The sequence below is a fragment of the Pipistrellus kuhlii genome, unplaced genomic scaffold (genome assembly GCF_014108245.1).
Source record: "Pipistrellus kuhlii isolate mPipKuh1 unplaced genomic scaffold, mPipKuh1.p scaffold_m20_p_16, whole genome shotgun sequence".
Lineage (NCBI taxonomy): Eukaryota > Metazoa > Chordata > Mammalia > Chiroptera > Vespertilionidae > Pipistrellus > Pipistrellus kuhlii.
This window is the reverse complement of record NW_023425471.1, coordinates 34638567-34653013: the sequence shown is the minus strand read 5'-3', so window position 1 is coordinate 34653013 and position 14447 is coordinate 34638567. Positions and strand designations below refer to the sequence as shown.

The 14447-nt window shown below is 35.6% G+C and overlaps 1 protein-coding gene and 1 pseudogene across 4 annotated transcripts in view; one reads left to right on the top strand and one right to left on the bottom strand.

The window, feature by feature from the left end:
- The window catches only part of DIAPH2 (diaphanous related formin 2), a 960594-nt gene that overhangs the window by 742366 nt on the left and 203781 nt on the right, over positions 1 to 14447 (top strand). For all 4 annotated transcript variants that reach the window (XM_036440044.2, XM_036440043.2, XM_036440042.2 and 1 more), the window contains one exon: positions 2042 to 2177. In XM_036440044.2, the coding sequence (XP_036295937.1) occupies positions 2042 to 2177 (136 nt within the window). The remainder of the gene's footprint in view (positions 1 to 2041; positions 2178 to 14447) is intronic.
- LOC123652450 overlaps positions 4665 to 14447 on the bottom strand; it is a 32490-nt pseudogene continuing 22707 nt past the window's right edge.

Genomic DNA, 14447 nt, shown 5'->3' with positions numbered 1-14447 from the left:
CTATCCTATCTAATAAAAGAGAAATATGCAAATTAAACACCACTCTGCTACACCCACAAGCCACGCCCATCAGCCATGCCTACCAGCCAATCAGAGAGCATATGCAAATTAATCCCAACCAAGATGGCTGGAGCCAAGGAGAGAGTAGGAGGGAGGCTTGGGTTTCCCTGGTGGTGGAATGAGCCAAGCTTTCCACACATCCTGGCCAGCCCAGGCCTCCACTCAAGGGTACAAAGTTTAAATTATAGAAAGTAAATAAATTCCAACAGAAATGGCAGCAGCCACGGAGCTGGAAGAACAGGAGGCTAGGATTGCACCTGGCAATTGAGAAAGCCAAGCTTCTGCAGTCCTGGCCAGCTCAGGCCTTCACTCAAGGCTATAAAGTTTCAATTATAGAAGATACATAATTTCAACAGAAATGGCTGCTGCCATGGAGCAAACAGGAGGCGTGGCTCTGCTCCAGGCTACAAAGTTTCAATTGTAGAAGATAAATAAACCCCAGATACCAGGGCCTCTGCTTGGGTAGCCAGGGGCCGTGGCCAGCCTGCAAACCACCATAGGCCCCTCTCTTAGGCTGCCCCACCCTGATCCGGGACACCCTTCAGGGCAAACTAGCTGGCCCCCACCCATGCACCAGGCCTCTATCCTATCTAATAAAAGAGTAATATGCAGATTGACCATCACTCCAACACACAAGATGGCTGCCCACATTTGGTCAAAGATCCTGCCCCCATGTGGACACAAGATGGCCACCACAAGATGGCCAGCAGGGGAGGGCAGTTGGGGGCAAATAGGCTGGCAAGGGAGCAGTTAGACATCAATCAGGCTGGCATGAGAGTGGTTAGGGGTTGATCAGGCTGGCAGGCAGAAATAGAGGCAATCAGGATGGCAGGTAGGTGAGCAGTTGGGAGCCAGCAGTCCTGGATTGTGAGAGGGATGTCTGTCTGCCCATTTAGATTGGGTCTAAATGGGCAGTCAAACATCTATCAAGGGGTTCCAGATTGGAGAGAGTGCAGGCTGGGCTGAGGGACACCCCCGACCCCCCATGGATGAATTTCATGCACCGGGCCTCTAGTCTGAAATAAAAGACAATAGCTTGAAATATGCTGCAGCATTTATAAAGATGTTGGCATGTAAAAAGCTATTAAACTTGCAGGTATTTCTTTCCTGTGATAATATGGCTAATTATTTCATGCTTTGTACCTTTAGATATAATTGTTACCACCACAACTACCACCACCATCATCATCATAGACTAAGTATTCTAATCACTTTTTAAATGTATTTCATTTTTTGTCACAAAAATCTTATGAGGTAGTTTTTTTTTTTTAATCCCCACTTTGCAGATAAGAGCATAAGTTACAATAATCTTGTAAAATACTTGCTAAATCATATTTCTATATTAAACATTTTCTTGTATATCAAAACTGTTTTATATTTTAACAACAGAGAAAGTGTGTTTATTATTAGGTCTGTAAACATTCATGTCCTGAATTTTCTGGCACCCTAGGTCAGTGTTTTTCAACCTTTTTTGGGCAAAGGCACACTTGTTTCATGAAAAAAATCACGAGGCACACCACCATTAGAAAATGTTAAAAAAATTTAACTCTGTGCCTATATTGACTATATATAAAGTAATTCTCTTGAATAGGAATCAAATAAACACAAAGAAAGTATTTTATAATTACTTTATTATGAAATATTAAGTAAACAAAATAGTGAAAATTTATAAAATTCTTGTCTTGTCTGCACCTATGGCACACCAGGCAACATCTCACGGCACACTAGTGTGCCGCGGAACAGCGGTTGAAAAACGCTGCCCTAGGTAATGTTAATTAAAGCCTGAGTTATTTCTACTTTATTCAATGTCTTACAGTTATTGGTTCTTGTAGCTTATATACATATGTAGCTTAAAGCTACTGTAATACTTTTTCCATCTCTGAATATCCATGTGCATGTGTGAAAATGTAATTTTAAAATTGCACAACTTCTCCAATATATATAAGTAATGAAAGGATTTTAACTTTTTAAAAATGTACAGGAAGCAGTAAAAGAAAACAACAAAAGAAAAGAAATGGAAGAGAAGACTAGGAGGGCAAAACTTGCAAAAGAGAAAGCTGAACAAGAAAAGTTGGAACGCCAGAAGAAGAAGAAACAGCTCATTGATATAAACAAAGGTATGAAGTACTTCCATGTTTTAAATGATCTATACAATGCAAAACAATGGCACTTAATTAATTTTGGATTATAAAGTGAATTGTGTTCTTGGTAGAAAAAAAATCACAATATTATTAATTACTTCTGTTAAATTCTCTCATGAAATTATCTTAATTTCTTGTCACCCTACACTGAGCACTGAGGATTTTTGGCTACTAATTCAAGGTAATATGTTGTTGAAACAGTCTTTTTCTCTTCATTATTTTCTTTTTTTGCCAAATTATGTTCTGGATGAGGCCGTGGTGAGGGAAGAAGAGAGCAAGATGAAGAGTTTACTGGTATGGGGAGATGAGCCTTATAGCTCCAATTTTCATTTTGTTGACACAGAGAGCAATAATTAACACTTTTCCTAGGGGGCTTGAACATTTCAAGTAATAATGGATATTGACTGCACTATTATAAACAGAAAAAGCTAGAGAGCAGCATCCTGCTCAGCTGTGAGCCTAGGAGCAAAATGCTGGTATATCCACGTAGTATAAAGTAGTTGTTTTGTTGCTAAGCAAGAATGACCATAGATTAAAGGTAGTTTTGTTGTTGTTATTGTTTTCTTTTCTTTCTACAGAAGAGAATGTAAATAAAGTGATTGGCACTAGATAGCTTCCCCCTGAAAATACAAGAATGAAAAAACCATAATCTCTGCCACTGAGGGTTAGAGAATTTAAAAACAAAGCAAAATCAGAGCAAGATAAAAAACAATGATTGATATGGACCCCCTATTTCTAAATATAGTGATAATCAAAATCATAAGCACTATATAATGTTGAGTATGTCCTATGTGCTGTTCTAAGACTTTCACATGTTTGAAGTAAATTAATCCTCATAACACCTCTATGAAGTAGGTATTATTATTTCACTTTTCAGATGAGGAAACTGAGGCTCATAGAAATTAAGGAACTTGCCCAAGGTTCACACAAACAGAATTTACTAGCACCAAGATTAGAATCCAAGCAGTCTGGCTGGGGAATCTGCTCTTGTAAATGCATTGTCAAATAATAATAATAACCACAAATAAAAACAAACAAACAAACAAAAACATGGAGTGCCTGCTATGTACCAGAAACTTTGCTGGGAGATTTACATGTGTGAACATATTTAAGCCTCATAAAATTCTGTTAGGAAAGTGCTACTATTTCATTTTAAGATGAGAAAACTAGGCGCACAGAAGTTAAGTTGCTTGCTCAAGTTCACAAAGATAGTAAGAGATAGAACCAAAATTTGGACCTAGATAGTCAATGGCCCAAGTTAACTAGTAATTATTATGATATATTTTATTATGATTATTAGTGAGTATCAATTATTCTGTGGTAATATCTCTAAATGGATAATCTGAAATAATATATAGTATTATATTATATATTTATATATTATTTATTAATATATAATTATTTATTAATAAATAATATTAATATTATTTATCTTACATATAAATAATATCTATAATATCTATAATTAAAAAGAACTAAAAAAGTAGACAGCCGAGGTAAAACATAGTATCAACATCATTTAGCAATCTTTATAGAATATAGTTTTGTTCCCACACCACACCACCACCCCCTCCCCAACTATTTATCAACTTTCCACTGTTTTCCTAAAAACATATCTATAAACAAATAAAGGGCCTATACTGATTGTGCCTATAATATATATTCTTATTCACCAAGATTTTATTAATTACCTCTTCAAGTAAAATTGAAGACATAGAATAAAGATCCAAATAACTTCTTAAGCATATGCTTAGCAAAGTGATCTGAACATGAAAGACACACCTTAAGATAGGATTTATCTTTGTGTGTTGTTACCTTATCTCTATTTACAGATCAGTCAAATAGCAAACTTCACCATGAAGTTCTTAATTTGTGCCCCCTTGTGTTTCAAATACCTACTATTTTTATTTATTGTAATATTATTTTACACTAAGTATGTGTGTTAGTCCTTATAAATATGTTTCAACAAGAAAGCCTTTCATTGGAAGTGTATAGTCTTTTTTATTGTAGATATTTCAATTTATTGTCTACATATTATTCACAATTGAAAAGGGAATTATAATCCCACTCTCTAGATATGGGAAGACAATGCAAGATACTGTTATACAAATGGAATATATGAATGAAAATGGAATATTTTCAACCACATTCATATTACACAGTTTTAAAATGATCTAATATCTTATAATGACCAAGTACTTATTTGAAAACAGAGTTGATAGATGATATATGCCACCTAAGTATCAGTTCAAAGACATAAACAATTTTATTGGTGGTACTCACGTGTGAGGAACTCTTTACAATATGTAACTATCATGTTTCAGGGGACATGATTTAACAATTAAGCTTTTATATTACAAAGCAAGTTTAAGTATTAATTATTTTAGAAATAAACTACCAAAACTGGAATTACATTTAACTATATTCAAGGAAAATGGTAAATTAGTTGATAAAATTTACCTACCTACTAGAGAAAATCTCAATCAGTTGAGATAGACAATGCAGGAATGATTTAGCTTTTTGACACACAGAAGGCAACACCTGCTATTATGTGAACATTAGTTTAAAAAAATAAAAAAGCTACTGCCATGGATACTTAGGTACTTGGCCAACTTCTGACCTAGGAGACATATGAAGCCACAACAAATGAAACACCCCAGGAATAATAAAAACCTTCTTTCTTATCATTGCTTTATTTCTCTTCTGTTGTTTTAGTCTCCAAATACATCTGGCACAGCACTGCATTAGGGCTGTAAATAAGCGCATCAGTTTCATCTCCCAACTCTTGTTAACTGTTCCAGTAAACACACACAAGGATAATGGTCTTTTAACATATCTGGCAGTTTAGAAGTCTTGTCTTGAAGATGTTGAAAATATCTAACTGGTGTTAGAAACTAAAGCTCTTTAAATGTAGAATTTGTTTCATTCAACTGCATTTTCTTTTTTACATTTTGCAAGTATGGTGTAATAGACACATTCTATTTAATTAAGCAACTTTCCCTAGTTTCTGCATTGGGGTTTCAACATCATTGGTTATCTTGCTCTTTTTCGCAATCTTCAAATACCACATTTCTATTATGTTTATTTTCCATTTCAGATTTTTCTGACTCTAGATGACTCTAGATTTGTTCTTCGGTTGAACAAGTCTCCTCAAATTTTTCTCCAAATTTAACCCTTTCTTGACTCTTCATTGTTAGAATATCTGCAGTTGAATGTTGCTTTTCTTCAGTAGGCTGAGCTCTTGCCAGAATGGCCTTCTCATAGATTGAGATAATATTTCCAATAGAACTTGTAAGTGCTTCAACATGCACATACCCAATATTTAGTAAGTGTTTTGGGCATATAAAATATTTTAAATCAGTTCATTCAGTGTGTCCAATATTTCTTCTTTTGGGCATTGCTCATTAACCAGCTTTAGGCCTTCACAAAAGGTCTTGTTTTCTTTTCCAGGAAGTAGTCTGTGTTCATCTTCTGACATGGTAGTCCAAAGGACCCAATTGATTTTTCATTTCCAGTTCAGGCTGGGGAACAATTGAGTCAGGAGAATTTTTAGCATTCTTCCTTTGCTAGTTCTCCACTTACTCAGAAGAGCTTTTCTTTCTTTGCAGTTTCTTTGGGATGAGCCATCTACTATCGATACTTGCTTTTGTTATAGTATGTCCACACTGGTCTTGGGATTTTGACTTTTCTGTCAGTTTGGTGTTAGAAAATGAAGCAAGCCTGGCTGTGATTTCAGATGTGACACTTCTTGATATTGTCTTATTTCTTTTTACTTCCTGAGAAGAGCTGGTTTTGATGCTAAAGAAAACTATTCAATTGTAGTAATTCTTTCTCATGAGATCCTTTTCAAATTGTAACATTGGCAGAGGTTCCACTGATGCCTTGTTTCAGGGAGTCCGGGGTATTATGGGTGTTATTGTGGTTTTCTAAATGAATTAAACTCACATTGAACAATTTGGCCATAAGCGCAGGATTCTTGAGCATGTTAGCACCTTGCTTTAGTTTCCCATGGTTACTTGTTTCTTTTTATTATTGTTTTAATATGAAACATTTGGCTTAATGTCATACATTGATCTTGGGGCTCATCTTTAATTGGTAATAACTGCAGATTTTTATTACTATTGTCCAAATTATGTGTGTCAATTGCTATAGTCAAATTAATTAATTCATTACAAGGTTTTAAAGGAATATATTTTTTCTGTTGTAATATTATTTTTGTGCCTTGTAGTCCTAAGGACATTTTCTTTATGAGACTTTTTTGTCTTAGGTTTCTTCTTGGACATGACCCTCATGTGTCATCACTCTGTAGTTGCTACTGGATAATATCTGCTTTTCCTGTTTATATGCAAAAAAAAAAAAAGTTTTTTTTTTTGGACATATGTTTCTTGAGTTTTTGTTTTCTTTTCTCTCTAAACACGAACTGGGCTCTCTGACTCAGAGGAAGCTGCAGGTCATATGGCAGTGCAAGGTCACATGTGGACTTAATTAAGATGAAAAAATCCTGAAAAGAAATAATAATTAGAACAGCGTTGCATGTCAAGATGGAACTCTGTCAGTGAGCTTCTCAGACAGTGTCTCATAAATGCTGTTGTTAACTAGGTGTAAGTCAATTACAGACATTCTGAGAACCGGGGAGGAAGCATGGTAGAGCTACACAAAATGTGAATCCATGGGAGATGTGAGAATGAGGTGCAGTCAGAAAGTGATTTAGAGAACTTTAAATGTGTTCAATTAGAACAGTGTATTCCACTTTTCATTGAGAGAACATTGTAATCTTCCTTTCACTGAACAAGCGATGACATAGAATATTTGACTGCATTTGTGAGACCTATTATGTAGAGCAGAGATTTTCAATCTTTTTAATCTCTTGACACACAAAGTAATTACTAAAACCCCGTGGCACACAAATATATATATATATATAATTTTTTTTTCCTGATCTGACAAAAAAAATAGGTATAATTTTGATTCATTTACACTGGACAGCTATTATTATGTTCCTTGTTGTCATTTTTCTATTTGACAGTCTAAGGAAAAGAGGTCAAATAATCACATGCCCCTGATTAAATTGTCAATTGTTGCATGTTTTAAAAATTCTTGCGGCACCCTGGTTGAAAATCACTGATGCAGCGTGTAGCTGTATTCCAGAACATGTCACTAGAGATGCATTTCATTGGAACCAAGGATCTCAACTAAAGTGAAGAGTCCCCTGGGTAAAGAAAATCACTTGAAAATTACAAACAGTGTACTATTTCTGTAAATTTCAATTTCAGATTAACATAGCAAATTGCAAACCACTCTCTTTTAAAAAAATATCCTGTGACCCCCATACAGCTAATAAGTAACAGCAATAAAAATATTTACCTAGCATGCAAAATTATGTACATCATAAAGTAAAATATGTTAGAATTTAATCATTCAGAAGAATAACAGAATAATGCAAACACAAAAGGGTATTTCTATAATCTAGATGTGATCATAATTAAATAAAAGTATCATGAAAACTACACAGTTAGAAAATTAAATCTTTTAGGTTAAATCTGTAAAAAAAAAAAAAAAAAAAAAAAAAAAAAAAAAAAAAAAAAAAAGAAAGAAAGAAAGAAAAAAGTTTAAGGCTCAGGAGGCAAAGGCCAGGATAAGAAATAATATATTTTAATTGTGAAGGAAATAAAAGGCATGATTATATGTTAAATAGATAGTCATTTTGTAAACATTAAGTGATATGACTGAAAAGGTACTAAAGCCTGCATGTCTAAAAGCGGAGATCAGCCCTAGCTCTGCCACTTACTAGCCTTATGCTTGTTCTGGCCCTTCATCTCTTCATGCCTCAGTTCCTTATCTGTAATGTAGGATAATGACATTTACCTCCTATAACAGTTTTAGTGAAGAGTAAATGAGATATTTAAGTACAGTATATAACATGGGCTCAGAGTATACTAGTAAGTCCAAGTCCCACATCCACAAATGACTAGCCATATAATCTCAATTTACTCATCTATAAAATGGAAGAAGAGTGCCTTCCTTGTTATTGTGACAGCTAAATGAGGTAACTCACAGAGACTAGTGTTATTTATGTTATAGTCTGTCAATTATATATTGCTGTCTTTAGTTTAAGATAAATAGCTTAATGTTCAGTAAATATTTTCTGATATTGTCATTGCAGGGAAATGTTTGAATTGGAAAAGTAGGAAGACTGTTGGAAAGATTGTGAATAGCCTTCCAAGTCACATGGGAGTTGTGTTGTGATGAGGTTGGAGAGCCAAGGGGATTGTAGCAATTTGTTCAGAGATTCCCAGGGTAGTGAGCCAGAAGCACAAGAAAGGAGAGGTGAATATGATGTAGATGTAGTTGGAAAAGGACAGTGAAAGGTGAGAAGAAAAAAAAAGAATTAGCTTATACCTTATTCTATCTTCAAAGAAGGAGTTTTAAACCTGAGGCAGTTTAGGAAGGTGGTAATAGGAAGGAAATTTTCTTATAACAGGAGTTGCTAGCAACAGATTCACTAATAGCAAAGACTTTTTTTTCTTTTAAAGAACAGCTTATTTTACCAATATATAATTATGCATTGATATTTTTGACATATTAGGTTATTTCATTCATTCAAACAACATTTATTGCACCATTTCCCAAATAATTATAATTAGAGCATGCACAGTAATACACTATTTATTTAAATGTAAAATTGAGAAAGCTAATTTAATTGCAGCAAGAAATATGCTAAATCAATAAATGTACTCTAAAATGTGTAGTAGTATATAAACTATGGAAAGTACTTGGTATAATTTATGTTCTCCAACCTTTGATTATATTAGTATAGATTATAATTAAGTTAGGGACCACTAAAAATAAATTAATTAATTCCGTAGGTAGAGTAAGAAAGTTTACCAAATATTTGTAATATTTGTGAGTAAATCTCTTTTCGTGTTTATGGAAGTCAGCAAATTAATTGCAAGGACTGAGAAGAAGCAATAAAAAGAAATGCATTTTTAAAAAAAGGTTGTTTTGAGATTGGAAACTCCACTGTGTATTGTATGCAAATATTATTTAATCAGTAGCAGTGTTGTTCCTCCTTATATAAGATTATATGGAAATTAGAATTGCCTATTTACTTCTAGGATGATAATAAAGAATGATCTACTTTAGAGAGATCTGATGATAAATCAGTCTTCTGAGAGTGAATTAGCAAATTTTAAACAATAAACTTCAATATCTAAACTCTATGATTATTGGTGGGCAGAAATTTTTTCCTGTTTTCTAAGTTTTAAAATAATTACGTCTTATAAGTAAATGAGTTCACTTTACATTACATTATTTTAAGCTGCATAGGTCAAAACTGTGTTTCCTAATGTCATACCCTGGACATTAAATTATAGTAACCAAAATTATAGATTAGAATACCCATAATTAATGGAATTGATCCTGGTAGTATTAAAGCTCTCCCGGGAGTATAAATTACTGAGACAATATAGGTACCATCCATCTGGCATATTTCACAAATGCTTATGAATGGCTCATAGATGCAACTGCAAAAGCTAAACAAAGCTTGTAGAAAAAAAAAATCATTGATCTAATAAGTCTTTATCTATGAAGGAAAAATAATTTCTGGCTGATATTTCACTTATTTAAATTGCCTTGCTCCCTACATTAGCAAACATTTCAAGAAATCTATGTTTATTCACTGTCAGAAATTTTTTTTGTTCTGTAGGTTTATGTTTTTAGAGGAGATTTATGGGGCTTATTCCAAAAAAAAATTATTCATCACAGTAAAAATCTGCACAGGTCTTTAGGGGTTTTAGCAAACTGAAGTATTTAGTATTAATGTGGGGCTTTGTTATTTTAATGAAACATCCTTAGTCTTTTTTAGGCAACATCATGCTACACTACTGTAATTTATTCAATAAACACTCCTTGAATTTCTGAGTTCAAGTACTGGGTTAAGGTATCGAGGTATAAGAGGAGGTCCCACAATAGCAACCATCCAATAATAAAGCACACCTGTTGGGTGATTCTGATGACCCCTGCGACATGTCATCTCAGACACATCTTTCATTGAGTTAGCCTTCAGGCGAGCTGAGTTCAACCTTTTTCACCTTGGAGCCAAACAAACCTGAGTTCAAATTCTGACTCTGCACCCTAAACAATGTAACTTGAGGAAATTCACCTCCTTGATCCTCAGCTTCCTTGCCTATAAAAAACGGGAAAGAATGGCACCTGCCTCCTAGGATCTTCATAAGAATTCAATGAGAGAACACAAATCTCTTAGCACTTGCCTGGCATATGGTTAGCACTTAAATGTAGCCCATTCATAATAATAGCTATTTCAGTGAACATATCCAGGAAATCTATTAATGGCGGTAATCAGTACCATAAAATCTTGGTGACTAGAATGCCTGGGAAAGAGATGTTTTGATTAATTGGATTTTATAATTATATAGAAAGCCATGTGTATATCTGTATTATTCATAATCTTTCTAAACTCTATTAGTCTACAACCCTCCTCCCACACTCCCAACCACCTCTCCACTCCCTCCCTCCCAGTATTTTTGGCTTTACATTTTATATAGATGAACTGTACAGCATATAGTGCTTAAACATAATGTTGTACAGATAGGAAGCACACAGGGTATAGATCACTGGTTGATTATTAAGATTTTGTTAATGTCTCTGGACCATTATCAGAGCATCAGGAATGGTTGCATACAGGCATCAGAGACTTGGCTTCCTCTTTCCTATTCCAGAATACCCCCTAGTTATTTTTTCCTGTAGCCTATTTGAGCCACTTATCACCAATAATCTTTATCTGACCTCATACTAAAATAAGTAAATTTCTGGCACAAGCTCATTGGAAGTAACTGCTAATCTCTCATGCTATCTGCATTAACAGGAAAACATTTTTCTACGTCTACTAAAAATATTCTTTTAAAATGGGAGACAAAAATAAATATGTGAAATGAGATAGGTAATATACTTTAGATCTCATTAAGAGTTCTTACATTCTAAATTCAGAAGCTCAAGATTTGCAAAAACTATCAGAGCTATCTTCAGCGTGGTGAGCATTTAACAAGATTTCATCGGTTCTCATGTGGAAGCTGAGTAGCGCTGGCAGTTACAGACCAGCTTTCCTCTGCAGTGTGCGCTCTTTGCCACATGCCTTATATAACTCTGCTCGGCAGAAATCCATGAAAATACTGGAGTGGGTGGATGAAAACAATCAAATTGGCTGCATAAGAAATGACCAAAACACATTGTAGGTGGCCTAATCATTTCTTATAAACATGCTTTGGTTCCATATTTTAATATTCTTATTAGAGAAAAGTATCAAATGAATAACAGCTGTTATATACCAACATCGCAATTAATTTGGCTCTGTTCTCAGTCAAATGCGTTTAGATTCATGTTGGTAATTACACCTAACAGACTCATAGAACTAACAAACTGCACTGAACCCAACTGAGTCTCTAATGACTTTTTTTTTTTTGAAAATTATATTTGTTCCACCCACATTGAATCCCTGAGCCCCTGGGCTGCTTTAGAATCAGGGTAAAATCTATTGTTACACTAACTATGCAAAAGGATTATTATGGATGAAAACCTTTCAGTGATGTTTAATTTAATTCTACAAGTATTTATTGAGTGCCTATAGCATGCTGAGCAGGGGTGACACACCCTAACCACACTATTGTTGTCTGACAACTCAGCACTATTAACCTACTTAAGGGGTTACTGTCAGCCTTTCTCCCTCTCTGTGTCTCTCTTCTGTGAGAAGTGATGGCTCTGGCTGCATATGTATGCATGCCTGTATGTGTCACTCACAGAGGGCAATGGGCACCATATAACATCTGTCCATTTTTTCCCATATGGTTTACATATGGAAACTTCTGTTTTTATGTCTAATCGATCTGCAATTGTTTCTTTCACACATGAATGATCCATAACAGGCTATCTTCACCATTCAGTGGGGGGGAAAAATTGGGGGAAAACTCATATATTAGTTTAAGAAAGTAGTTATGCCTTTGTTATAATGCTATTAGAAAAACATTATAACTTAATCCTGGAATACTGATTGTCATCTAAATGAACAATGGGTTTCATATGCTCTTTCCTAATTGCTCAGAAAATGATGGTATGATTCATTTGGGAAGCAAAAAATAATAATCCTTTTAAATCCGCAATTAACTATGGATGACATAATACTTTTGTTTGAACCAGTGTTGGAATCTGCTTTAAGTGCACATTGTGTAAAAAAAATATATCTTTTTATCACAGGAAATATGTCAGAGCTCCTGAATTTGATTTAGCCTTTTGTTTTTGCCAAGCCCTGGTCAGGGCTACCTAGGAATTACTTGGAGCATCACCAAACAGGATGGGGGTGTGTGGGTCTAGGGGGCCACAGGGCCAAGGTCCTAGGGCGTTCTTTTCAGAATCTATATGACAGTGTTAGAAGATCCACATTCTCACAGTATGGCGTGCTAGACTGTGTTGTAATCTAAAAGTCAAAATGCGGAGAATCCAAGATGGCTGCACAGGTAAACACCTAGCCGCAGACGAACACAACAATTTCAATAAAATACAACTAAAATATAAAATGGACATTACCCTGAACTACAGGAAAGTCGACTGATTGGAAATTCTACAACAAGAAGCAAGGAGAAAACCAGAAGGAAGAGCGGAGGAGCTGTAAAAGCCTAAGGTACGGAGACACAAGACGCGAGGAGAGGATGGAGATGGAGAGGACAGAGCTGGAGAGGAGGGGTGGCTGAGTGCCTGGCTGGCATTCCCTAGCCGGAAGGAGATAAAAGCTCCGACTGTGCTGAGCCCCAGTTCCGACTGCTCTGAACCCCAGTTCTAGGCCAGACCCCGGAGACCCAGGCTCATCCATAGGGAGCTTGGCTGTAAGGCGGAACCCCTGGGGAGCTGCAAAAGGAGGTCCCGGAGGCGCTCACATTGTGTGCAGAGAAGGGATGGTTGGCTGTGCCAAGGGACTGCCCTGGCGGGAAGAAGATGAAAGCTCTAGACTGCTCTGAGCTCCACTTCCAACTGAATTGAACCCCAGTTCCGGGCTCATTGTGGGAGAGCCTAGACTGTTTAGTAGCAGGCGAAAATGTAGGGCACCTTTCTCTCAGAGGTGCTTGCAGCGAGTACTGAAGGACCCTGGGGATTACTGAGATTCAGGAACCGCATAGGGCAGGCCTGATGGAAGCCAAGGCTGTAGGCTCCACCCTGAAACCCCGCCCCATCAGGGAAGCTGCAAAAATGCCGAGACAACGTAGATCACAAACAAAAGAAATGGAGGACAAAAAGCAACTGGATATACAGTTCAAATCTACGCTTATAAGGTTTTTCAAGAATTTCCTAGAAAAGGTCGATAAGACCTATCAGGATATGAAAAGGGATCAACTAGAATTAATAAGGAATCAACAAGAAATGTTAAGGGATCAACAAGAAATAAAGAATACATTGTCTGAAATAAAAAAAATATTATACAGAGTCCTAAAAACAGAATGGAAGATCACAAGAATTAAGTCAAAGATTTGGAACATAAAGAGCCAGAAGACACTCCTCCGCAGAAGCAAGAAGGCAAGAGAATCCAGAAAGTTGAAGATAATGTAAGAAACCTTTTGGACAAATTCAAGCAAACCAACATCAGAATTATGGGGGTCCCAGAAGATGAGAGAGAGCAAGATATCAAAAACATACTGAAAGAAATAGTGACAGAAAACTTCCCCCACCTGGTGAAAGAATTAGACTTACAAGTCCAGGAAGCGCACAGAACTCCAAACAAAAGGAATCCAAAGAGGACCACACCAAGACAAATCATAATTAAAATTCCAAGAGCAAAAGACAAAGAGAAAATATTAAAAGCAACAAGAGAAAAGAAGGTACTTACCTATAAAGGAGCACCTATACGATTGTCAGCTGATTTCTCAACATAAACCATGCAGGTCAGATGGGAATGGCAAGAAATATTCAAGGTGATGAATAGTAAGAACCTAAAGCCAAAGATAATCTACCCAGCAAAGCTATTATATCACTCAGAATTGAAGGCCAGATAAAGAGCTTCACTAATAAAAAAAAAAAAAAAAAAAAGCTAAAGGAGTTAATCACCACCAAACCAGAATTATATGAATTGCTAAAGGGGGTTCTTTCGGAAGAGAAAGTAAATAAAGATAAAAATTATGAACAACAAATACCTATCAACAAGTGAATCTGAAAACCAAGGAAATTAAAAAAACATCTCATGAACAA